This window comes from Phaenicophaeus curvirostris, chromosome 9 (genome assembly GCF_032191515.1).
Source record: "Phaenicophaeus curvirostris isolate KB17595 chromosome 9, BPBGC_Pcur_1.0, whole genome shotgun sequence".
Classification (NCBI taxonomy): domain Eukaryota; kingdom Metazoa; phylum Chordata; class Aves; order Cuculiformes; family Cuculidae; genus Phaenicophaeus; species Phaenicophaeus curvirostris.
In genome coordinates this window covers 31,726,315-31,753,018 of record NC_091400.1, presented here as the reverse complement: position 1 = coordinate 31,753,018, position 26,704 = coordinate 31,726,315, and the positions used below count along the sequence as shown (strand labels likewise).

The 26,704-nt window shown below is 40.6% G+C and overlaps 1 protein-coding gene across 28 annotated transcripts in view; it reads right to left on the bottom strand.

Moving 5' to 3' along the window:
- JAKMIP3 (Janus kinase and microtubule interacting protein 3) overlaps positions 1-26,704 on the bottom strand; it is a 77,544-nt gene that overhangs the window by 15,095 nt on the left and 35,745 nt on the right. For 10 of the 28 annotated variants that reach the window (XM_069863328.1, XM_069863325.1, XM_069863337.1 and 7 more), the window contains 10 exons: positions 24,858-25,099; positions 21,105-21,602; positions 9,814-10,029; positions 8,060-8,179; positions 7,461-7,607; positions 6,476-6,607; positions 5,959-5,994; positions 4,364-4,423; positions 2,763-2,891; positions 1,088-1,216 (listed from right to left, as the gene is read on the bottom strand). In XM_069863328.1, the coding sequence (XP_069719429.1) occupies positions 1,088-1,216; positions 2,763-2,891; positions 4,364-4,423; positions 5,959-5,994; positions 6,476-6,607; positions 7,461-7,607; positions 8,060-8,179; positions 9,814-10,029; positions 21,105-21,602; positions 24,858-24,992 (1,602 nt within the window). In that variant the 5' untranslated portion in view covers positions 24,993-25,099. Of the gene's footprint in view, positions 1-1,087; positions 1,217-2,762; positions 2,892-4,363; positions 4,424-5,958; positions 5,995-6,475; positions 6,608-7,460; positions 7,608-8,059; positions 8,180-9,813; positions 10,030-21,104; positions 21,603-24,857; positions 25,100-26,704 lie in introns of those variants that run through there. The other 18 variants (XM_069863333.1, XM_069863335.1, XM_069863341.1 and 15 more) reach the window with 8 other exon arrangements.

Sequence of the window (26,704 nt, the reverse complement as noted above, 5' to 3'; positions counted from 1 at the left end):
TGCTGGGAGACAAGGGATGCTGCTAATTCTGGGTGGGTGAGAGGTACTCACCAATGGAGACAGTGAGTGAAAAGTGGTGAAATTGGAGAGATCAGTGGTGAAATTAGCAGTTAATTCTTTAAATTATTTAGGGGAATAAAACCAGACTAGTTATATAGCTAGGAAAGCCAAAATATTATTGTAAAGATGGAATTCAGCTAGAGAAAGTTGGTCGTTTGTTCTATGTCTCACTGGAGCCAGGGAGCTGCCTGTGGCTGGACAGTCACAGCTCAGTGGTTTGTGGTGCTGGAACTGTCCCCAACAGAGACACCAGGATGGGTGACATAGATATCTCCCTATGTATTGCCACCCTTACCTTGAACTACTGAAAATGTTCCTGCATAACACACCCAAACAATAGATACAGAGCCAAATTAAGACTTTGCAGTTACATTTCTCCTATGAAATTTAAACTGTTAGCTCAGAATGGAATTTGTTCCTTTATTTGATGTATTCATCCTTGCATTCTGTGTGCAAGTCCTGCCAGCTCCTTGTAATATACAACATACTGATAATAAATGTAACATTTCATGCCAGGTGTTTGAAGCCTTGCGGGCTGCGTGAGGCAGATAGGCAGGCAGAATAGTGTAGGATGCTTTGCAATTCAATTAAGAAAAAGAACTTCAGTTATAAGCCTTCCAAACGTTTTATGAAGAGTCATGTAATCTCACAGAATCCAGAAGGAATTAAATACCAAGCGTTATATACTTACGGCTATCTGTCCTAGGTTGTTGTTTTTTTTTTTTAATAGAAGGAGAGCTTATTTTTAAGGATTTCCCATAAAAATCCTGTCTGAATTTCTCTTAAACTGATCAGTGGTGAAAAGACTGAACTGCAGTAATAGTGGTTCCTCTAGCAATCCAGCACTTCACGGAGATGGCAGGACAAGCCGGTTGGAGTTAGAGACACTGGAACCCACCTTGGGAGCCAGCCCCATCCCCGCACTCACACTTGGCAGTGTTTAGCTTGAAAACAACCTGAGCAAGTAAATTACAAACCCCCATACAATAACAATCCTTTATTTTCATGTAATATAAGCCATTTAGACCTTAACTTCTCGTTCTGCATCCAATGTTCCTCCGACCTGTTCTTGCAATAGGGCGTATGCTCGTTGCAGAGCCTGGTACTCCATTGTCAGCTGGCGAAACCGCAGTTCTGTCTCTTCCTTGGCCATGCCCTGGAATAGAAAACAAATATGGATTGCATCAATTGCTTTCTTTACTGCAATGGAAGTGGGGGGGGAAAAAAAGAAAGAAAAATGAGTGGATTATGCTTGTTTTCTCCATGAAGTGCAAAAAATATTACTTTCAAAACATAATCTGGGAAGCACAGTACTAAAGATGATTTTCACGTGCTCTCTGACTATTTATTCTTTGCCCATGTTCTTTAAACATCTCTTGCATACACTAGCTGCATATACAATATAGAGGGGCAAAATAATAAAGGCAATTCGCCCTGCCTGGGAAAGATAAAAACTTGCCATCCTTATAATATACTAATGACTGAATTGCCCTTTATTTCTATACTAGGCAAAGTCATCATGTCTAAAGGTGAAAATGTAGCTTCCTTGAAAAAAACCAAAAGGTTTCCAATCTGGAAAATAAGCCAAGCCTGACAGTCTCATTCAATTATTGAAACACTAATCTAGAGATGATACAAGTAGAAAAGGTGACAACAATATGAAAAGAGCCCTTCATCTTCTTTCCTCTCCTCACAATATCCAGCATTGAATGCTTTCATGTCAGGTTGATTGGAATACTTCATTCGACATGAAATGAAATTGTATCACTGGTGCATGCATAAACTTTGTGCTATTTGAACATGGAAAAAAAAAAAAAAGTCAATGCAAGAAGGAAAAATAAATAGGCTCATACATACAAAAATACATTTGGATTTCCTGCGGTGCTGCACACACCTGGTAACCACTCGTGTATCTTTTACAGTAGAGACAGGAATTCTTTAGGTTCACTTTTAACAGATCTAATTACAAACCATGAAACAGGTGAAATGGTAGATGAAATAATGCAGCCAACACACCATAAAAAGGCTGCAAGCCATTATCATGAATTTTTTGTTTATTACAAGATTCTTGTTAAACTCAGAAACATGTAATGGTACAGTGATCTGACACACACTTGGGAATGCATTTGTAGGGAAGCCCTGCTAAACACCAGGAATAATCATTTTTATTTGTATAACCAGCTACCTTTGTGTACTCTGCATTCAGAGCCTCCAGAAAAGCCACGACCTCACTATGCTGGTGAGGAGACAGCCTTGCCTCTGGAGACCAGTGCTTTACATGACTGCTTGCTTCTCTTTCCAGAAACACAAACCTTATCACTTAAGGTTGTGCTCCGTGCTGAGGTCAAAATGACAGACAGAATGAACTGAACAGAAGTACACACACAAAAACCTGCAATAAATCTCCATGTCAACAGGTCTTCCTATGGCTGTCCAACTTCTCAGTCTTTATAGACCTTTAACACCTAGAAACCCACCATGAATCTAACATTCTCAGCATAGAATATTTCCAGCTTGGCTAAAAATTGTGACATTTCAGAAGACTTGACATCCAGAGATATTAACCCACATGCTCAGTATTAAATTTAACAGTAACTTTCTGGTCAGGGTTGACAAATGAATAATATAACAGATGAGGAACTTAATGAGAAATAAATAGCAGGGCTTCAAAACAAAATAACACACATTTTTTTGATGAATACCTCTTCCAAGTCATCTTCAGGAGTACAAGGAGTTTGATCTGTCCGGTCGGTTTGGTACGAGATAGAGGAACCATCAGACTCCAAGGAAGCTTCATCATCGTAGCCAAAAAATGTCTCCACAACCGGCTTCTGACAGAAACAAGGCATCAGCGAGCACAGCCAAGCCACACGGCTGCGGTGCCATGGGTTGTGCCAGCCCAGCAATGTCATGGGGACAGCGGTGACTTTGGACACATGCCTAAACCCCGCACTTTTGTAGGGTTTGAACACCTTTGGGGAAACTCAGTTCGAGATTATTGACAATTTTCACTCTACTGGTTTTTGAAAAACCTACCCAGATCTTTCCATGTATTCTGTAAACTTTTTTCACCCCAATAGTAGCTAATGATAGCTACAACTATTCAATTCGCAGATTTGTTGTATTTGTTATTAGGTATCATAGTGCACAACCTCAGAGCCCCTGCCTTTTTTGAATGTATTTTTCTCCCAGTTACTCCAGGTTTTGGAGATGAAAGGCAGATCACCCTTTTGACATCTTGCGTGTTCATCTCAGTGTGAGATGAGATCTGTGTATTGAAATGTCTTTGTAAATCCACTGTCATTCACCATGATGTCCCTCCTGTCGTTACCACAATTGTCACATGAAAAGTTAGATTTTCAAGAAATATTCTACTTGAAAATTTGAAGTCAATCACCAGAAGTTTTTACAGTTCGAAGACAATCATTTTTCCACTCATAACTTTTTTCTGTTTGAAAGAACGAAGCTTGTGCTGATAAAAAAATGACTGATTGTCAAATGCTTGAGAGCCAAAGATGACATTCCAAACACAGTTCTAAAGTTATTTTTAATTGTTGATTTATAGAAAACATTTCTAGATTTTGGCTTTTTCTTGATTTGTGGTGGATAACTTTTGGAGGAAACAAAATGTAACTCTCCTTCAAAGGCCTGGCTGCCACTTGCAGGATGACGGGAGCTAAGGAGTTATCTCACATCAACCACAGTTCAATATTTATAGATTCATTAGCTCCATCACTGCCTTAATTCTTCATATGCAGAGCACAGCTTACTCTCAGGCCTTACAATTATAGCTTACAATGTCATCACAGTGTTAATATTTATATTAACATCCTGCAAGTATTCATTAACTAACATTTTCTTTTTTCCTGAGCTCTAAGCATTGCTCCTTGCAACCAGCAATTTTTGCATGTTACTAAACTCCATAATGAATTATTTACAACCTACACGTGTTTTCAGGCAGTGTCATTAAAAGATCATTTTGAGATGTGTTAATTCATAAAATCTGTCTCATCTTAAGATGATCGCATACCACAGAAGTCCCGTGGGACACCAAAACTGCTTGGTGTAACCGCAGCGCATGCAAATGCTTATAGTGTGCAATTCAAACAGTCCCCCTGCCCCTACCATATCTTTTCAGAATTATGCCAATATTGTCTATGAATGTTCTTGAGCCCAAATTTAAGATTAGGACCCATTTTCAGACCCTTAAGGAGAACATTCCCCTGTTTGACTCCAAGGTGCCTGGAGCGCACTGGGAATCCAGCATGTCAATCAGAATGGCATAATACAAGACTTTTTTTACCTTAGGAATTCTTGTCATTTTTTTCCTTTGCTTCCTATACCTTAACAGCTTATCACGTTCCTGGAAGAATCAGATACATATATTAGCTGTTTGCAGAGAGTTGTTATTTAATTTAACTATATCAGTATAGGTAGTCATTGGACAACCAAGAAATTGTAACATCCATGCTGGTCACTGTCTCAAAATGAAATAACCATGTTTTCATCAGTCAAATGATAATTTTAGAATCATAGAACGGTTTTAGTTGGAAAGGACCTTAAAGATCATCCAGTTCCAACCCCCCTGCCATGGGCAGGGACACGTCCCACCACACTAGAATGACCAAGCCCCATCCAACCTGGCCTTGAACACCTCCAGGGATGAGGAAGCCACAACCTCTCTGGGCAACCTGTGCCGGTGCCTCATCACTCCCTTCATGGTTACTCCAACAGCTTTCAAGTCTGCTGTATACAAGCACCAATTCCTTACATGTTCATGAAAATCAAAATAGCTGAAGAAAGCAGCACAACACCCTGGCAGCTCAGGCCAGTTTCAGAGCTGCTCTGTGGACAAGCGTGTTTGTGCAAGCCCGTGCTGTGGCTCTTGTCTGGTAGAGGGGCTCTTTGTCCAGGGGTGAGAAGCAAAGACTCACTCCTGCCCTTGGCTTTCAGAGCTGCCTCTGTCAGTGCCCTCTGGACGTGCACACATATAACAGCCAAACTATACAAAATTCAGAGGCTGTTTGAACACGGCACTTTCAGTCTCAGCTGACTTCTCTAAGGATCTGCAGATTCCCAGTGCCTCTGAAAAAAGGTTTAAGCATTTATTGCTGCTAGCAATTTTTTTTCTGTTCAGTGGAAATTATGACATTCCTTATAGAGTCATATAATTTTTTCATAGTCCTGGAAAAAAAAAAAAGGCTTTATTCTGGATTGCAAATACAGGCAGACTCCAGGACTGCAGAGAACAAAGTTCTAAAGGGAAAACCCCTATAATCTTTCATTTTAATTATTTGGTAAAAGGATGTGATGGCACTGTGGGACACTGACAATGTGCAACTTCCATCAGTCCAATGTCAAATCCTAACATCAGAAACAGTGACAGAAGAAAATCGAATATGTTTTGCTTGTCAACACAAGCTTTAGTGCACACTTGGCAATGAAGAACAAACCAACACACGTTTTAACAACACATATCAGTGTCTTAACTTCAGAAAATCTTTACTGATGATAACAAAGAGATGACCTGGCAAAGGCAGTAACTGCGAACACGCCAGTATGGGTGAGACAAAACTAATTCCATCGTGGCAGAACCTGTCCTGGAGATGGGGGACACTCGCTATCAGCTGTCGGGACAGGGTGACCACGCTGACCTTTGCCTCTGAGGTCACACTAGTAGTGGAAAAAAGCTTCATTCTTTCTCCAGAGCTTTCCTCTCCATAATCACTAAATTTATCTCTGGCGAACAACTTCTGCTGATAACATCCACACTGGGAAAAACACTGAGATAGCTTGATGTTGGAATAGAAATGCAAGTGTTAATAAATATTATTATACCCCGTGTGCTTCTCAGTTTAAAGCTTACAAAGATGAGGATGATGTTTACTTCATTCTTACCATTACATTCTTCACATAGCCAGCCGTTTCCAAGGTCTAATGAAAAAAGAATGAAATCATGTCAGTAAGTATACAGGTATTAAAAAAAAAGCAGTTAATTTTTTGAGAAGTGTTATAAGTTCAGTATTGGCTCTTTCCAAAGACTGAGAATGCAACATTGCAGAATAAGACCCTTGTACACAGCAATCTTTAGCTTTGATCTTGTCTCCAGCTAAAGGAGCTTTGACATTCCTCTTCTCAGGTACAAGATCTGGCCATCAGCACATCTACTGGACATGCTGCACTGGTTCTGTCACCCAAGTACAATGCATATGAAGGGATTTTTCCAAATGCTGTACACCACAGATAACTTATATTCAGTTAATATTGACTAATCATAGAAATGTCTATGATGTTTCTGCTGATGCAAGCTATGCCTGTTAACTCACAGAACCTCAAGCACCTCTTGCTTATGCTTTCTGTTCTTCTGGTATGGCCTTAGTCGACCTCACATGAGACTTGCAGTATTACATCTTACCTTTGAGAGTTCATCAATGATATTTTGCTGTTCAATGACTTGTAGTCTCAGGAAATCAACTTCCCTTTCTTCCTGGCTGTGGTCAAGGTCATTTAATGAGCTTGGCCTCCTTATTGTTCCAGCTCTTTGCCTCTAAAAGAAACCCACATGGAAGAAGAGGAGATGATCAGGAGGCTTGGCACGTAACCCTTCCCTTTACTGCTAGCGATGAATCACATCTAATGGCTGTCTTGGCAGCTATCCTGCTTCCCTTTTGCTGAGCGTTACACCTGGACTGCAAACACGCTGGATGTTCCTGCTCCTCAGACTGCCCCACGGAGCTCACAGTCTCTGAAGAGGACAGCAGGCACACAGGGCCATAGCGCACCCTGCTTGTTAGACTGCCAAAGATGGGGGCTAGCAGCAGCTCAGCTGCACCTGCTCTTTAGTTCTGCCAAGAGCTGTGCAGCTTTCTCCTGTGGGAGAATGAATTTACAGAGCTGGAACCAATGTAGCTGCTCCCTGGGTGGCTCTCATTCATTTCAATCTGCAGTAGTCCCAGATGCAACACCCACAGGTATGACCTTGGCCCTCCTATGTTCACACACTGCCACAGATACTGGCTACCAGATACTGCCCACTAATAATATTCAACTGGGAAAAAAAAAAAGGAATAGTCACAAATGCTGATTTCCTAAGGATTATGAGGTGATTCTGGTACAGAAATCCAAGGTAAAGTGGGATGATTTGTGCTCATGTCACCTGAACAAAATCTGTGCCATCGCTTTTCTTCAGAACTGTTTATTTCAAAGCTAAAATAATACACTTTATGTAATTCAAACCGCATTCAAGCCACAAACCACTCAGTAGTATGCACAGAACATCTCAGCACGCACTGGAAAGGGGAAAGTTTCTTATCAAACTTGCAGGTTTGTGATGATGCCTGACTTCATCACCCCCATCAGCACTAAATTACATGTTCTCCTTGGAGCATACACAGACTTACCATTGCTATATTTTCTTGTGTTACAAATTTTAATTTATTTTCCATCCGACGTAAGGCATGTGACAATTCCTCATTCTTCCTGCTAAGGCGTTTATTTTTGTCCAGAATGGGCTTATACTGACTTTCAGCTTCTCTAAGACGTTTTAACTGAAACATTAAGAGAGAGAATGAACACCTCCGGAGCTGTTATTTTTCATAAAATACATTAATAATTTTCCTCGTCTATCACATTGGCAGTATTTTCTCCTAATGCAAAGCAGAATTTATCAATAAGTCTTAGTATTTTTCATTGAGAAGCAGATCATTCCTCCAACATGAGGTATTCAAACTGTGCAGTGAATGTACCATGGGGGGAATGTATTTATTCTTAAAAATATATAAAAATAATTCAAGATATTATCTTAAAAACTCATTGTTATACAAGCGAAGATGAGTGTGATGTGGCATTCCACCACATGCAGAGCATAAGGAGGAGACAGCTACTCCTTCAATGATTTAAAAATTGCACAGGGGAAAATATCTCAATATTTTGGGAGGAGGGCACTGCCTCAACAGTGTGTTCATAAGAAGTCATCACTGTGGTTTGCTGCTGCACTCACCAGCTCATTTCTCTCCTCTGACAGCAGCGCATTCCGGTCCTCCAGCTTCCTGATGATGGCACTCAGCTCAGCGATTTTAAGCTGGAAACGCCGGGCATCCTTTTCATCCAACTGCTGTTCCTAAAACAAAGATCAACTGCAAATAACTGTTCGTAAGTGTATGCGCCATGTCAATATTTTTTTCAAAGCTCAATTTTTTCTCATCCCAAATCCAAACATTTAAAAACATCATATGGCAAAGCGTAACCTGTGTAACCTAACTAACCACTGAAAGCTGCAGGATGAGACCAACAGAAAGTTTGGAGTGAAAATGTAACAAAGTATGCAAATGCAAAGTATGTATATGCAAATACAAAGTCACAAATGGTATACATGGAAATAGAAAAGAAAATATCAAAAAAATAAGGCAATGTTTCCAATGTATGCCACTGTTGAACTGAGTGCTTCAGACATATCACCCGCTCTGAGGACTTTGTTATAAGAAAATGATATTAAAAATACTGAAGTACAAATGGGGAAAATCCATGCAATTATACTATTGCATAAGCTCTTTTTCCATAAAGCTGTGGCCCTTATTGGGTTCTAAAGGGTCACTCGTAAAGCCAAAGGGGTAGCACTTTATCTGAGTGAAAAATGTTTAAATCAAATTATAAATGAATAGAAATATAGGTAGACACATTCTCATTCAGAATCAGAGAGAAGTTACATGTATTTACAAATGTGACAGACTTTCCCCCCTTCTCTAGGACTTGTTCTGATGTTTGGCAGAACTTAAGTACAAATCAAAACAAGCAAATTATTGTCCATAGTGTTGGTGGCACTTTTGGGAGGTCTAGGATTCCTCATTCAACAGGTGCAGGAGAGGCTTGGGACAAAGAATAAAAGAGATTGGTTTGCTCATGTATAAGTATTTACATTCCTACTGAGAAAATTGAGGCTGTTGCAAAAGAAATCTTGATGAGAATCAGCAATGAAGAGAATTTGCATATGTGAGATACATGAGGTCAGTTAATTCGGGGGGTTTTATTGTTAGCAAATTAAGCCAGAAGCAGAAAGGTGCCATAGTTACATCAAAAAAAAAAAACATTGTGAAAGAGTGACTAACATTTAGTGTTCTGGATATTGCATTGTAGAAAAGAAGTAGGAGAGAATATATTAGGAGGTATCCAATTCTTTTCTTGTCCACTGAAAGCGAGAGCACTTAGCAGCATGAAAACCCGAGCTAATAGCAATGTTTCAGGAGGGCTGCAGGATTTCCCATGCTTTCATGCACCAATTACCTTCCCCCCTTTCCCTTGGTAAACTGGCCTTTTACGTCTGCTCGTAAAATACGGTGTTAGCGGTTCCGCAAGCCAGCACACATACATTACTTGGTTAGAAATGCATTTGCATCATTTGTTGGCAAAAGTGTGTCAAATTAACCGTCAAATTAAGGCAGGTGGCAGAAGTATGATACAGTGAGGAAAAGGAAGAGAAAAAGAACAGGAAAGTTTCACCCTGCTACCAAACCAAACCAAACAAACCAGAAAACAAAACAACAAAAAGGCAAGAGCTCTCCCATAACAAGGTTTGATTTAAAATCTTAAAGTGTTGGCTAACAAACAAGAGCAAGAAATGGGTGCCTGGTGTTTTCCCCTGCACGGCTATGGGAAAGCTGTTGCTTGAGGGTGCACTCATCAAGATTCTGTCATTTTGTGCCATTTTGTCACTCTGTCCACTCGTTTGTTTAGGTGAAACCACGTGAAAGTGCTTACGGGGCTTCCCGAATGATCTGAAGCGTCTCCTGCACCACTTGCATAAGGAAGTTCCCGCTTGGGGCTGCTCAGATGCCGATCAGACTCTTTGATCTGGGAAAGTTGTTCATCTAAAGCCTCCTTTTGGAGCTGCAGTCTCTGAGCATGCCCGGCTTGAACCCCTAACTCTCTCTCCAGCACGTAGACTGCTCTGTCTTTAAATTTAATCTCCTCCATCTACAAGGAGAACAGAACACAATCACACAGGCAGGCAGCGGCTTGAAAACAACAGAGCATCTTATGACCCCAAACACGTCCAGAGAACAGTTGCACAGAGCCAACAACCCTCAACATGGAGAATACAACAACACTCTCTTCAAAATTCAACAGCAATGAGTATTTCACAATGAACATAGGAACTGAATCACTTAACCAAATCAGGAATACCACCCTTCTTCTGGGGGACACCCAGAATAAACTCTCTCTTTTCAGGACAAATTTTTTCATTAAAATGATTGGGAAACAAGCTGTGTTTTTAGCACCATTTCGGATTATCTTAAAAAGATTAGAAGTTAATATTCGTATCACAATTTCAATTAGTTTACTAAAACATTCCAATGGCTTTGCAGCATTTTACTTAGACATCACCTTTTGAAAATCTGGATTCGCAATTTTAAGAGAAAAATATTAAAGCATTAATATCCTTTAAATTTTCAAAATACAGAATGAATGTCCATTTTCACAAAATTTTTTTCCACAAGTCCCCCATGTGAGCAATTTGTTGAATTATCCCCTTTCTGTGAAAGGTTTTTTTTTTTATGCATAATAGACATTATGTGAAATCATTAAATGCTAAATGACAAATGTCAGCTATCTCTAATTCTCCTCTTTCCTATTTGCCTGCACCGTTCTCACTGAATTCAGAGAGTGATGCTTGTCACCGTAGGACTGAGTGCAATGAATTTGCAGGTGCTCCAGGAATAGTTTTTGAGGAACAGAGTATTAAGATTTTTTCTGATGTGGGATTTAGGCCTCCTCCCTAAGGAGCTGAGCCTCGTTCACCCATGTGGAGGTGTGTGGGGCATTGTAGGTCGAGTGAACGTGCCATGGCTTATACCAGGAGCAGAACCTTAGGGTCTATTTAGAGAGTTCAAACAAGAATGGTCTGTGTCCTGCCTAATAAAGAAAAATTACTGAGCACAACCCAAAATCTTCACCTGTGCCTGTGATGATTTACAACACTGCAACAGAATCTCAGGCTTTTCCCAGCTGGGTTGCATACGTATACATTATACATGAATATAAAGCATTAATTACACTCAGACACCACAGGGCTGCCAGATGTGCTTACAGATAATGACTCTATGGGAAGAAAGAAATAAATCAGATAAATGCCCTAAAATGTCTGTTGATCTGGTTTCAGACGCAATATACAGGTAAGATTTTTTTGGCATAAGGTTTTGAGACTTCACACATTTAATTTAAATGATCAGTTTCTAAAATGTGAGCAGCTTGAAATAAGAACATTTTGCCTTATATAACTGTTTGATACTTTTATCTCTGATGTCTTTGTCTGTAAACCTGGAAAGAAATGACATTGTGAATTAACAACTCACTCAAAGTACTTTGTTTCCAAAAGCTGCAAAAGTGGCCCACCCAGAAGAAAAACCACAAATGATGGCAGTTTACACCCCTCCAGGAATAGTATCAGGAAATTATGTCCATTAGGTGCCCTGGGATGGAAGGGTTTATTACATTTTACAGCTGTGGAATAAATTACACAGGAGAGGACACAGTGGGTTGGGGCATGATGCACAGCACGGAGGCTGTGTCCACACCCAGGCCAGGTGAGGCACATCGTCACCTCAACACACAAGGGAAGCTCCATGGTTCCAGCTCCAGCCAATAGGCGAGAGCCAAGATGCTTCCCAAGGGGCTTCACTGCCTGGGTTGTCCTGCTCTCCGGTAGCCAAAGGAAGGAACAACTGAGCTACAAACCCAGAGAAAACCCGCGTGCTTCCCAGGGGAAGCACTAGTCTTTGCCAAAAGACAACGTAGGAAAAGCTCATACATACTTGGCATAGAAACTACGTTTCAAAGTTATGAAAAATTTAGATTCTTCCAATAAAATGAAGCAAATCAAACGTATGTTGGATGCCATTTTATTAAAAGTGCTATCAATAATTTCCATAAAGGCGATGGTCTACTAACTTTGAATGAAACAAAGAGATGCCCACAGAGGTCCTTCTGCCAAGCACGTAACCAGATAGAAATTTAAATGAACATGTAGATGAAAAAGTAACACATCATCAAATGACGATCTGTCTAAAGTAAGAAAAATGTTGGGTAGCTGATCCCTATTTATATGAAAAAAAAGACACAGTACAACATAGGCAACACTGGAAATTAGGACGAACAAAGAAACTGGAGAAAACACAAAGCATTTCACAGTATTCCACTACTGGCTTGTTTTCTGGGGGAGAAAAGCTAAACATAATCCTCATAAACAACAAAGGAAAGATCAGTATTCACATTTTGCCTCATATGATTAAATTCACATTCATGAAATATGCATAGGTTTGATGTTTGCAGCCCCTTGTTAAACAGACTTATTGCAGAAATAGTACAAATTGAAGGCAGCATTTCACTGAATAATAGTACTCAGCACATTTCTTAGTAACATTAAGAAGACAACAAGACAAGACACAACTTGCAACTCACGGGAAGAAGCATTGGTCCCCGGACACAACAACTCACCAGACTGTCGCACACCCCAGATTCATTGTGCCATGGGTGGGGGACCAGCGGATCCCTCCTCCCCACCCCTCTCTCTGTTGGCTTCAGACACCAACAACGCTTGTAAAAGGGCATCAGCCCACGTAGAAGTGCCGCATCCAACCACCTGAGAGGATGCCCTGCGCCGCGCTGTGGATGTTCTTGCTTTATTTCTAGCGGGCTGGTTTGACTTGGGATGAATATTTATGCAGGAGTGCTAATTAATAACCAGCCCGTGAGCACAGCCGATGCCAATTATGCAAATATAATCCTGCGCAAAGTTAAATTTGTTATTTCCCTCCTTGTGCTGGCCAGTACAGTCTCTAGCACGGACGGACTGACGTGCCGTTGTTTTTAAGCTGGGTGATTCTTTTTAAATGTATTATTTGCATTATGATTGTAAAATCAACATGTAGGTTCCCTGGTTGGGTAATTTCTCCGTGTGATGTTCCTGGTGCCTTTGCAGCTCTGCAAATTCACAGACATCATCAGGAGTACGGCTGCACACCCCAGAAATCCACCTTTGAAGCTACCAGTGTGTGGTTGATAAAAAACAGTCACTGGTAGGCAGAGGCTTTAAAATGCAAACAAGAAGCCCCTTTCCAGCTGGAGCTGTTACATGACAAACCCATTTCCCCATGGACACGGTGTCAGAGCCAGCAATTAGGAGGGAAGGAGACCTGCCCGGGGCCGTGGTCCTCAGGAGTGGAGGCCACTGAACTGCCAGGACCCCTTCACTCAGGCTGACAGCAGAAGACCCAGATGAAAGGAGAGGTGGTTACCCTCTGGCATGATCACCCCTTCAGAAAAGGATTTCTGCCCCGCCTGCAGTGATGCTCATCTTTGCCTTCCCTCTCTAGAAATAAACTCCATTGGCTCTGTCCTGGTGATACATCTGACTTGTTAGCAACACCCTGGTCACTGATCCAACTCTGGTCACTGTTGTGACCCTGCAGGCTCCTACCAACTGCCATGACTGATGTTTTACAGGCAGGGGAGTGGCACCATACCTGCAGCGATGCTGCTGACTCGTAAAGTCTCCTAACTGAAGACACTTAAACTCCACTAACGTGCCTACACATGCAGAATCAGCTGCAGCACCAAATCCACCTTGATTCCCACCACTGCAAATTATGGTAACGCAGACAATACAACAGAGGAGCAAACGGAGATTTCTTTTTTTTTTTTTAACCAACGAAAATTCTCCTTTTCACTACAGATGGAAAAAACCCACAAAGCGTAATCACCTCTCACACTATTCCAATGCCTTGTTAAAATATACATTACAACCTATGTTGCAATAATAAGCTGCGCATTGCAAAGTACGTGACGTATTTATAGAAAAGCAAAATGCTCCTTACAGGTACTTGTGTCATTCCCACACCCATGCTGTGGATCCCAGGAATAGCCCAACCCATTTTACTGATCTTCTTGACAGAGTGGGGCCAGAAACAGACGCATCTCCCTTATGGCTGAGGGAGGAGATGAAAGCTGAAAGTGTCTCATGCTGACTTTGCTGCTAGAGGCATTGCAATAAGCAGCAGCTCCTCAAGAAGATAATTCCTCATCACAGTTATACTGTGACACAACAGCAGACCCCCACCACAAAAGGCGTCCCCAAACCTTGCCTCTCCCTCCCAAATCCTGTGCCAGGGCTGGGCCATACAGTAGAAGTTGGATCATCATATCAGTCTGTGGAAAAACTCTTCTCTTTCACTTTCATGGTTAATTTTCTGCCAAGGCAGCTCACCAGACTGGCTCCCTCTGCATGCATCGCCCAGTGCAGGACAGGTGAGGTGGGCATGATGCTGGGGGAGAGCACAGCTGAGAGTGCTTTGGTAGCCCCGTGTGTTCTGCTTGTCTCAGCTGTAAGGTGAAAAAACACTCTGTAATCTCAAATTTTCCTGAATCTTGCAGGTTGCTTAACTTCTTAAGAGCCATCATTAGATGTCATTAGAAAGATCCTGTGACTATCCCATTGCTTCTTCTGAAAGGAGGTTGTGGAGAGGAGGGTGCTGGGCTCTTCTCCCAAGTGACAGGGGACAGGATGAGAGGGAATGGCCTCAAGCTCCGCCAGGGGAGGTTCAGGCTGGACATTAGGAAAAGATTCTCACTGAAAGGGTCATTGGGCACTGGAACAGGCTGCCCAGGGAGGGGGTTGTGTCACCTTCCCTGGAGGGGTTTAAGGGACGGGTGGATGAGGTGCTGAGGGACATGGTTTAGTGATTGATGGGAATGGTTGGACTCAATGATCCAGTGGGTCTTTTCCAACCTATGATTCTATGAATTAAACAACCCTTACACACTGGCAGCCAGCCACCACCCGTGCCTGGAAGCTCTTGGGCATAGGCATAGCCACCACAGTCCCGCAGGACAACAGTAGCTACCATTCATCAGCCACGCAGCGGTGCCTTCCAGGATGACCCAGGACCCTTCTCCATTCACGTCTTTTGATGAAGATTAATTCTGGAAGATGTTCACTGTCAGCAGTGCATGACCCGTGTTCCAGTAAACATACCAAATTGTTAGATGTGAGAGGAGCCTGTGTCATATGTTTTCAGTTAAACAAGGACACATGCAGTTTGTATTACCAAAACCTTCATTCTACAAGGAGATTCTGCTACAGTTTGGTCAAAGAAAGTTTGAAAGACTGATGAAATCTCAGTTATCCTTAACTAAACCGAAAATATTTGAAACATAACCAGTAAACCTAAAATGCCCATTTCCAGACAGTTAATTGCAAGATACTTCTGGATTTATATTAAGATATATTGAAAAAAATTACCAATTAGTAGATTTTGCAATGAATAATAACTTCCATAATTTGCAACAAACTAACAGAATTAAATGTAATACTGTATTTGAAGAGTACAAGTATATTGGATGGAAGAAATAATTGTTCATACAAAAAGATTCAAAGATTTTTCCCACACTTGTCCTATTTCGCATTCCCCTCTCTTCAAACACACATCATACTTCTCTCACACTCAGGACAGGGTAATTATTCAGTATTGATAGAAAATACCACAAAATGAAGTGGAGAGGGTGGGGAGGGTCTCAGACCTACATTGCTCAAAGCAGACATGGTTACACTCACAGCCAGCACTTTCAGAGCACTTCCAGACATACAGGACCCTCAAGCTCTCTGATAAGTTTCTAGCTAAACAACACGATCACAGCACAAAAGAGAGTAGATGCTTTGTTTAGGACTATAAAGAAAAATGTTTTTAAAATCATAGAATGGTTTAGGTTGGAAGGGACCTTAAGGATCATCTAGTTCCAACCCCCCTGCGACGGGCCAGGGTCTCACCACTCTCATAGTGAAGAAATTCCTCCTTATGTCTAGTCTAAATCTGCCCCTCTCCAGTTCATACCTATTAAAATTGGGCTGTAAGGCACAAAAGGAACAACTTGGAGCCAGGAAGTTTACTGACCCTTCTACACGGAGTGATGTTGTGTATTTTTTAATATACAACCAAATTCTTCAGTAGGCCAGGTTTAGTTGGAATAAATATTGTTGTACATGAGGTTCAAACCACAAATAGTGAAAAAATCCACATTTGCAAGAAGGAATTATTCACCTTGAATAATTTGTCTGTATAGAATGACTGGTGAGACACCTTTATAATACCAAATATGGTAATATTTCACCATGTAGAGGAATAAAAAGCAGAAGATAAAGACTATATCAATCACCAATTAAATTAATATTTTAAAAGTCAGCTTCCTACACTTTTCATCTGATATCATCCTTTAAATCACATTTCTCTGCTAATTTGCCCCTTCCTAACACAGAAAACTCAGGGAAGTGCCTGTAAACATAGAGGTTCAGAGAGATACTGAAAAGATTGATCTTCTCTTTCTTTGTGGTGTTGGGTTACCATTAGGAAGTCACACAGGTCTCAAGGTACAATGGTCTTATGCGGTGTATCAGACTAGGTTATTAAACCATTTGGTAGTCATGGTCAACTAAAGACTCTTAAATTGAAAATAAATGCTTTTCAGTCTCTAACAAATTTAATTTCTTCAGTTTTTCTTATTTCTGTTTTAGTCTCCTTATAAACAAGACAGGAGGAAGGGAGGCTGTAGTGGCCGCTGCTGTTCAGCAGTTCTTTCTGACCAATATGTTTAATTAAAATGTAAACTTTTTTACTACTGTGAATTTTAGCTCCTGTTAGGCAAAAACTGAGGCCAGTTAATCTCAGGGAATTCTCCTGACTGAAGGGCTGTTTTCTCTAGACGTGCACACACTAACATAGGGTGGGCTGTTAATAGTGGGAGACCATACAAATATAATTAAATACATTTGTGTAGTATTTTAAGCTATTTTCAAATGCACCAAATAAGATTTAAAACCCGTTTACTAAAATTAGAAATTCTTTCGAAAGGAGGTTGTTGCCATACTTACTTGTTACCATCTGCAAGCGACATTCACTTTTTACATTAACATTTCTTAAGCTTCTGAGCCAAGGATAGCTTAACTGGGTTAGTTGTACTTCTCTGGAGATCGTCACACTCAGACTTTACAGACACAAACAGCACAAGCCATATGTGCAAACAGAAGCCTCGAGGCCCCAATAATTTGAACATACAGTTTTGCAAAAGACGTTATTTGCCTTCCTATGCTGTTCACAGAACTGAAAGACACTCTGCTCTGCTTTATGGGATTAGTCTAAAGGCATCAAAAATAACAGTTACCCTAACACGTGAAAAATAACTAGAGTAAATAGCTAGAATTTTGATTTGGTAAATAAGAAGTGGGAACTGTTTCTAAAGAGAGATTACACCTTGTTAGCTGTTACAATCCCCAAGCCTCTGCACACTTCTAGTGCAAAACTACCAACATTACCACCTGTGAATATTATACCCCTAACAGCCTGTTTGCTGTGTACCTAGGGTCTGCTCTAAATGTGTCTTGGCAGAAGAGTGCAGGCTTGACAGCACTCAGCTCACAGGCACATTTGGAAGTTTCCTTTCAACTACAAGAATCTTTTGAATTTAGTTCTGCTGCTGGAGGTGTTCAAGGCCAGGTTGGATGGGCTTTGGGCCACCTGATCTAGTGGGAGGTGTCCCTGCCCATGGCAGAGGGGTTGAAACTGAATGATCTTTAAGGTCCTTTCCAACTCAAACTATTCTATGATTCTATGAAAGTCTCTTCTTCTGGAAAAGAGGGGAAAGGCAGGACCTCGTCTTAGAAACCTGGCAAGCACAAAGTTCAGCCACTGGCAGTAGGTTTGGCTCGATGCAATGATTTAACTGCATTCAAAGATATAGTAAGTCAACTTAATGGAAAGGTTCATGATAGAGCTGGTTATTTTGAAAGCGTGAGCACATATATCCTGTGTTTCCCTTGACAAAAAATGATAATGCTGAAGACCAAAATAAACTCCGATTTACTTGAAGTAAATTTGATGGCTGTACAGCTCCTTCTTGCATAATGCTGTATCCTCCTTCCACATCTCTGACTTTAAAGGCCATCAAACTTTTTTCCAAAAGTCTAAAATGAGATATCAACAAATGTATTCCTGTCTGGCTAAACAAACAAACGAAAAAATAAATTTGAAAGGACAATAATGAATTAGTAGTAACTCACTTTTTTGAACAATCTTTGTCTGACTAGGCATGGAAGTATTTTCCATAAGCTAAGTCTCCCTAGATATACTTGACTTGGAAATCAAAACTGTACCTTTCAGAGATAAATAACTTCCAAACCCCCGTACTTTATGTTAAAGGACTTGGCATCATTGCAAAGTTAAACATGAATAAATACAACTTGTTTTTCTTTATTCTGACTAAACAAAAAAAGCGGCACTTTTCCAGGTGTGAAATAATAATTTACTTGAAGGTTACTTCCTTCCTTGGTTAAAATGGCTAAGTAACACATTGTACACAAATCACAGAGCTTTTAAAATCATGATGTGAATGCATTAACAATCCAGGGCTGTTACAATCCAGCCGTTACATGAAGATGCAGCCCCCAAAGGTGCAAAGCTAACACACAGCTAGATGCAGAGTGGTGGGGACCCAAGCCAGTGTCTTTAGTATCGCTCTGCTGGATGCACAAACTGGTTCATGTCGGGCTATTCTGCACTTCTCTCTATCTCACTGCAACCCCACACAGACTCAAAGTGCATACTTTATTGTTGGTGCCCATCTTAAATGTTTCAGTTTCACTAAGCGTTTTCAGAATTGTTTAATTTTGAGAGAGAAGAGAGCTTTTATCATACAACATGGCATCAGCCTTTCCTCCCCAAAACAGCAGGGCCCTTCCCTGTAAGGTGTCAAGAGCAAACAGCTCCCAGTGAAATCAATTATAGTCGAGTCAATGGAGCTGAGAGTACTTTAAGTCATTCAGGAAGCACTCAGGGCCTGGTAAAAGGATGGCATCATGTAATTTAATTAGTACAGTTAGATAATACGATTCTTTCAAGCAGGAATTAAGAAAAAGTTTGATTTTCAAAAGCAATTTAGAAAACATAAGCTCAAACCACTCTATTCCTTATAACTAAGTACATATTTATTTTATAGCTTCGACATTAGAGGCCATTAGTGTGGACTTTTCATGTAATGCAGCAAGTTTATTTAGGATGTACATTAGCCATCCTTTCGTTCTGATATATTAAATCAATGGAGGTAGTAATGTATGTTTAGAGAAGAACATACTTACACTGCAGGATATTTGAACAGTATCAATAGATCACTTGGTTATAAATTATTTTAATATTCTCTTCATAAAAATAAAACAATCTATGAAGGGAGAAAGACTGAACAGCCTGAAGTCTGAAAGAATGAGTGGCTAAGTAAAAGATATGCAACACTTTGGTAACACATGGTGTGTCATTTGGTGTCACAGTCAGTTTGGTTTGTTAGGCTAAGGCACCTCCCATAGGAGGACAGGCTGAGAGAGTTGGGGTTGTTCAGCCTGGAGAAAAGAAGGCTCTGAGGAGACCTTATAAGGTCCTTCCAGTACCTGAAGGGGCTACAAGAAAGCTGGGGAGGGACTGTTTACAAAGGCTTGTAGTGAAGGGATGAGGAGCATAAACTTGAGAGGAGCAGATTTAGACTAGACGTAAGGAAATATTTCTTCACTATGAGAGTGGTGAGGCCCTGGCCCAGGTTGCCCAGGGAAGCTGTGGCTGCCCCATCCCTGGAGGTGTTCAAGGCCAGGTTGGATGGGGCTTTGAGCAGCCTGGGCCAGTGGAGGTGTCCCTGCCCATGGCAGTGGGGTTGGAACTGGATGATCTTTAAGGTCCCTTCCAACTCAAACTGTTCTAGGATTCTATGACATAGATTATGTTGTACCAACTCTGTGGTGGGTAGGTCCTACAGGGCATTCGCTGAAGCATGGCTACACTGCTATGCTTTGCCTTGGGGCAAATCTGCAAGCTGATAGTGCTTTTATAAAGTTTTTTGAGGTTTTGTATAATAGTGAAGGGATAACGACTTAGAAGAGACGTGGATGAATTTATGCTGAGACACTGAATGCTGAAAAAGCACAGGAAATGAAAAAATAGTAATTTCAAATAAATACTGAGATAAGACTCAAAATATGTTACATTTGTTCCTGTGTCCTTGGCAATGGCAGCAACACTTCAGGAATACAGCCCTACAAAGCAGTTGTGTGCTCACAAGACTGCGTGAATCATAAGGCAAGTGTCTGAGATTGCAGTGGAAAAGAAATCATCCTAAAATGCAGAAGTTTTCACAGCAAGCCAAGCTTTCATACAAAGACTTCCTTCTTGGAGGGAGCTCCCACCTGCAAGGAGTTCTCCCCTTTTCTAAAACGCATGATCCATTTTAAGGTCCCCATCAAGTTTCCAAACACACTGGAGGAATTTCCACAACCATAAGGATGTAGCTATTGACTTTGGTACTCAAATTTTTGCATCAAATGGTGATTGAAACATGATCAACACCCACAAATCCCCAGTGAAGATCAGATGAGCAATGATGGGTGAGGAACTCGTCCCAGTAACCTATTGAGGTCAGGAACCTGCCAAGTGGCTGCTTGTGGGACCATGAAAGGAGGAGCACCAGCATCTGTCCTGGAGGAAAGCCACCAAAGTGGGTCACAGAGAGGAATTACTTTCTGAAAAACCTCACAGAGTGAAGGGGGTCATTGTCTACAGGTATAGGACTCACTATGGGATGCAGAAAAAAGACCATTTGGGGATGGTGTAAAGGGAACTAGCATAGACAGTGAAAGGGAAGGATCAAGGTCAGCAAGGAACAAATGCTGGCGAAATAGAAGCATGCACCAAGAAACAGGAGTTTTGCAGAATTCCCTTAACCAGCTGGTAACCCAAAGCCTCTTCCTGATATCTGAAATGTGAACAATATTAGTGGGCACTAACACACATAAAGATGTTCCTTACAAAACATCCCCATAAGTTCTTAAAAAAATCTCTACGCTGAAGCAAGCTCCGCAAGTTTAAATGCCCATCCTTAACCATTCATCTGAGTCCAGCAATGAACTTCCATTTGCTATCAATAACATAAGTGTTAGTAAAAACATAGATATAAATAGCAACACGTACCAGTCTACGAATTTCTCTCTCACACTCCCTCTTAATTCTGCTGATTTCCTCTTGATGCAGGTGATACACACTCCTTATCTCTGCTGCTTTAATTTTATCAGCTTGGATGACCATGGTTAAAGCCTCTTCCACTTGTTTCTTAGCCCCTTTCAGCTCTGAAATTTCTTGCTGCATTTTTATTTTCTCCACTTCAAACCCTTTCTTGGCTTCTTCCTTTGCTTCTGTGAGCAGCACCGTTTTTACTTTGTCAGGAGCCCCATCGCGTACGGAATTGAGAAGGGTCTGTAGTCTCTGGATTTCATTATCTTTAATTTTTATTACTCTAAGTAGTTCAGCTTCGTGCTGTCTCAAAAGTGCTTCTCGAACAGCTTGGAGCTCCTTCATTTTCTCTTCATGCAGTTTGACCTTGAGCTCTGTTACCACCACTGTACTTTTATGCTGTTCGTGCTCTTTGATCTGCTTAACTTCCTGATTTTTCTCTCTTTCCAACTTGCTGACCTACAAGGAAAATTTTAAAAGTACAGTATTTTCAATCAGCAAAATCATTAATACAAACAACATTATCTAAAATTTGTACTTAGCTCTTTTCAACCTTTATGTTATACATCTGTGCTTTAGAGTGAAAGCCCAACCTGGTGATCTAGTAGTACCAAACACAGACATTTCGCATTTTGTTCATTCTTTATTATCTAATACTTTATTACATATTAAATGTCCCTTTTCAAGGGGATTCCAAGTAAAACCAGGGTCACTGAGCTCTGTCTTACAGCCTTCATGCTGTACAGTAAGAGAAGAGAGATTTCTACTCTTGATGCATTATACGTAAAGAAAATATATATTATAAATCCCTGTAAAACATCTTCATAGGGAAAAGGTTTTTTACAGTTTACAGCAAATACTTTCAATGCACTGTCAGGGTTGTCATTGTACTCGAGCCTTGGCAGATACCTGTGGGGATCTTTAGTCACACAGTCAGCAACGCAGTCAGGAGAACTCAGTTGTAAAAGTGATTCTAAATCTACCACAAATGCTCCGGGCACAACCGTGTCTTAGCCCTGACAGATCCATCCTCGCCCCAGAAGCACCCTCGAGTGTTCACCTTGTCACCGATAGAGCCATTGCTGCTTTCCATAATCAAAATCAACAGTGACAATGACTAAAACCCTTAAGATCCAACCTGTCCTCTGGGGGGCTATGAACCACAGCGCTTCGGCACTAACAGACAGCTTATCGTTGGGTCTGTCTGCTGCACTAGTGACTGTACATCTTGCTTGGGAGGTTACACACGTGCATACAGATCAGAAGAGCCAGCAGAGCTGGGCCATCAGTGATTTTCTATGATAGAAATGAGAATCATGCATCTTAAGGGAAAAATAAGACCCATCTCAGATTTTTATTGAGCCAGTTGCTGGATAACAGCAGGTCTTGCAGTAGAAGATATTCCCAGCATGTATTTGCAGGGCTTGCATAACTGACCCCTTCTCTGGGCAGGTTTATTCAGAAGCAGGGAGTGCATGACTGTTTGTGCTGTTTTTTCTGCCCTATAATGTTCATCAGAACTGTGCACGTATTTAAATGCTAAAATTAGGAAGTGGCTATTCACGATACTGTAATTAATTACTGAAGGACTCATTGGGCAAAAATGTTCTGGTCCATTCTATTTAGTAAATACCCATTTTTCTTCCTCAGTTGACACAATAAGGTTTCCTTGATAAGAATAGCAATTAATTAAGCTTGCCTCACAAATGAGAACACTGCAGGACCAAACCATACAGGTGTAAAGAAAAAACTGTGACATTATGAAGAACTTTGAGAATTCTTCTAAGTAAAAAGCAATCTGTGAAAATAAGGAAAAGAAGCCTAACAAAATTGTAGAAAAGACCTTTCATTCACTGGAAATCAGCAGAAGTGGAAATACATCTGCATATTTAGAAAAAAAGAGAAACAAAAATGCATCATTACCATTTTGCAAATTATTGACATTGAGAATAAGAGTCTAGGCACCAATGCAGATTTCAGCCTCGTGTTCTATTTTTATAATTAAATAATAATCCCTTTTAATCTTATGGACTCTAATTTGACCAATTCAGCGCCCTAAAATGCACGTTAATACAATACAAATAAGTATAATAAATTTATTAAAGAAATACAAAACCCAGCTGAACAAGCCACCAATACTGAAACACTATGGGAAGTGTACGCTCAGAAACTAGGCTAACCTTTGTGTAACTCGTGCTAGAAACAAGCTAATGCTTAAGGTAAGACACATATAAGAATTACCCAGTATCTTGTGGAGTAACTCTGCAAGTCCTTATTTTATTTTTCAGAAGCTCTTGCACCACATCGCCAAAAGAATATATGAGAAACCAGATGCTAAGTCGTTATTTTGGCACGCTTAGGCACACAGAGCCAAACTGCACCGTATGCACATGCAAATAGCAAGACACAAAAAGCTCTGTGCAAGCTACTGTGAAGCTCCAAACAATTACATTTTATCAGATGCTTTTTCAGCAATTAGTTATTCATTACAAATAACTAACTGACCGTGACCACAGGAGAGTGGTCCAATGATATTTCAATTTAAAACGATACTACGAACTCAAGAGAAGCCCTGATGAGAAGTGTTGTATCAAAAGGACTGGGGAGCACAGAGGAAGGAAAACAGTGTCCTCAGTTTTCAGCTGAAAATATTGCTTTACAAAAGAAGTATTAATATTCTATGTAAATATATACACACACGTCTAGAAGCTGCCTTAAAATTAGATTCATAGTCTACAATGCCCAATAATGATGCAAATTAATGGAAAAATGCAGAACATTATTCTGTCCCTGCATGGTAATGCACGTCTCTATTAGCATTCTGGAATTGCAAACCCCCAAAGTTTATGGGTGGAAACTAATTTGTAGGATTTTGGAAAAGCAAATAATCTTTTCATGCCCTTACCTAGCAATGGGCTGAAGGCTACGTCTAAAAGCTCTTACTTTTGAGGCTCAAGCTGCATTGGCTGCTGTTCTCTCCATGGGTCAGGGTGAAACTTTGCCTCTTTAAACCTTGGCAGTCAGAGGGAGAGGCAGGGCTGAGACCTACTGCCGCACATCTGAAAATTCTATTCAGCAACTTTGAAGGATTTTGAGCATAAAATCCAAATCAAATTAGTGTACGTGTGAGAAGTAAGAACAATCAAAAAGAATTTCTGAAAAACACAAGATTGCATTCAAACCCCCCAATGCAGACATCCTTATAAATAGGTAAATATTCACTAGAAAAAGTTGTAGTGAGAGAAATGAAGGACACGGACTGCTTTCAGCCTATCACTATGATTATGCCATCTGCTTTGAGCAGATGTTTGTTTTTCCAGATTTCTTGCTGGCTTTTATCTATGTGATTTTTCAACTTCATTTCTTCCTGGCTGGCAGAAAGGTGCTGCCAGCAGCTGAGTCCTGCCTGCCCAGGGACCGTCCACCCCCACTGCTCGGCTTCCCTATCAAGAGCCACGACATCAAATCATCCTCACTTCCAGAGATCTTTGGTCCTGTATGCATGTTATAAACGCAAGAAGAACAGTTTAAAAACCTGTAATAAAGGGGTTGCTTCTTGTTTCCCACAGAAGCGAGAAGCGCACATGCTCTGATGATTTATTGTTGAGGTTGGTACAACTCAGTGTCAAGTGGAGCAAAGAATGGCGAGCAGTCAGAAACAACAGGCTAGTTCTATTTTAAATTAACAGCAGAAGGAAAAGAAGAGATGCACACCTTACTCTTTTCTTGCTGGAGCTCTATCTGGATGTCGGTGAGCTTGGCCCTGAGCTCTTCATTGGCAGACTGCAGGGCAGCCAAGGCATCTGGCTTCTCCCCCCGAGCTCGGCTGCTGGTGCCCTTCTTGGACATGGTGAGAATGCACGGCAGGGAGGGGAGTCCTGCCCGGAGGCCCTCGTCCCAGCACTCGCTCGGGGCTTCTCGTCCTTGCCTCCGTCTCACTACATTTTCTTACTTGCCTGGAAGGAAGGAAATCACACAACCACTGTCAGGGCACCAGAGGTGGGGCGGCGTTGCGATACCCACGCACATTGAGACACAAGAAAACATCAGGTATGTGTCAGCCAGCTAACAGCTCTTCTCTGAATTAAGTAAGGGCTGGACAAAGCTCAGTTGCAATAATATTTTGTATTACACCTTTACAGAGCAAAACATCTAAACCACAAACTATAAATGTTTTCTCTCACTTCATTTGCAATGGAATTCACACAGTGCAGAGGATGCAGGTGTTCAGGAAGGACATCCAAGCACCATCTCCTGGAATAGTAATGGCTTGGAGATACCAACAGCTAGGAAAACTATTTTGTTTTCAGCATAGGCAGAATGTTTTCTGTTCTATAACAGAAGTCATGAGAAAAAAAAATGTTTTCCTACAAATACTTTTCAGATATTCATGATGAAAATAATAAAAGTAATAAAAATAGTAAGAAGCTACAGAAGCAAGCAGAGATTACCCAAAGGCAACAGAAGCTTTCCATACAGGAGTGTGTGGTGCATCTTCAAAACAGCAATTAAGATCTATATAGGTTATTCAAATCTGGTAACAGGAGTTCTATTTGCCCTAAGAGGTTTTTAGTTACATCTAAGCAAAAAAAAACCTAAGACAAGCAAATTCATTCTATTAAACAGTGAAGCACAGGGCAAAAGTGGACCCAAGTTCACAGAATTCATATAGCTTGCACTCTATGCCACTGCATTAATCCCAACACATTTATAAGTTAAACAACAGAGACAATTTACAATGATGACTTCAAATTTGTCAATAGAACAGATACTACAATATTAAGGAAAGCACTCATTTGTTCAATTTTATTTCAAAATTCTCCAAAAGACACTTTGCCCAAGAATGAGCAGCAGCATTCTGGAATGGGTATGAGTAACTAAAGTCTGTAGAGACTGCATCAAAGCTACAGCATCATGTTATCAATTCAAATCAAAAGTTTTTTATAATGAATACTATTAAGGAAAACACATAAGAGTTATTGAAAGCCCATAGCCTTACAGAAGACATTCTAGCATAGCTTAACTGGCAGGCATAGATAGCTGAAGAGCAAGAAACTTATTGCAAAAAATTGCTAACCTGAGACAGACACGGATAAAATTAGAGAAAAACATGATATGTTTTATCTGTTCATGCCATTTTTATGCTGCATCCATCCTGTAGTTAAGAAAACTCTAATACAGTTCTATGTAAAAATAAATAATTAAGGTATTCATCAAATCAAATTAAATCTTGTAATCTGAGAGTGGCCCACACAGAGGTGAATTTAACTGAAGGTATTGCAGTTTATATTCACTTCATTTGATTCTTTTCTCACAGATGTTGCTGCAGACAATTCATTAATATTATGCACATGGTCACTCTCTGCCAAACAAGTCACTAGGAGAATATTCATGTTGCTCTCAGTTCTTTCTTTGATCAGTATTTAACTCGGCGCTTACAAAATGAACAAATTTAATTTAATAGAAACGTGAGGATATCAAGACATTTTGGACAAAATCCTGTGTCCTAGAGGCTTTGTTTCACACCAGAGCAGGGGAACACAGATGCTCTCTGCTCTATT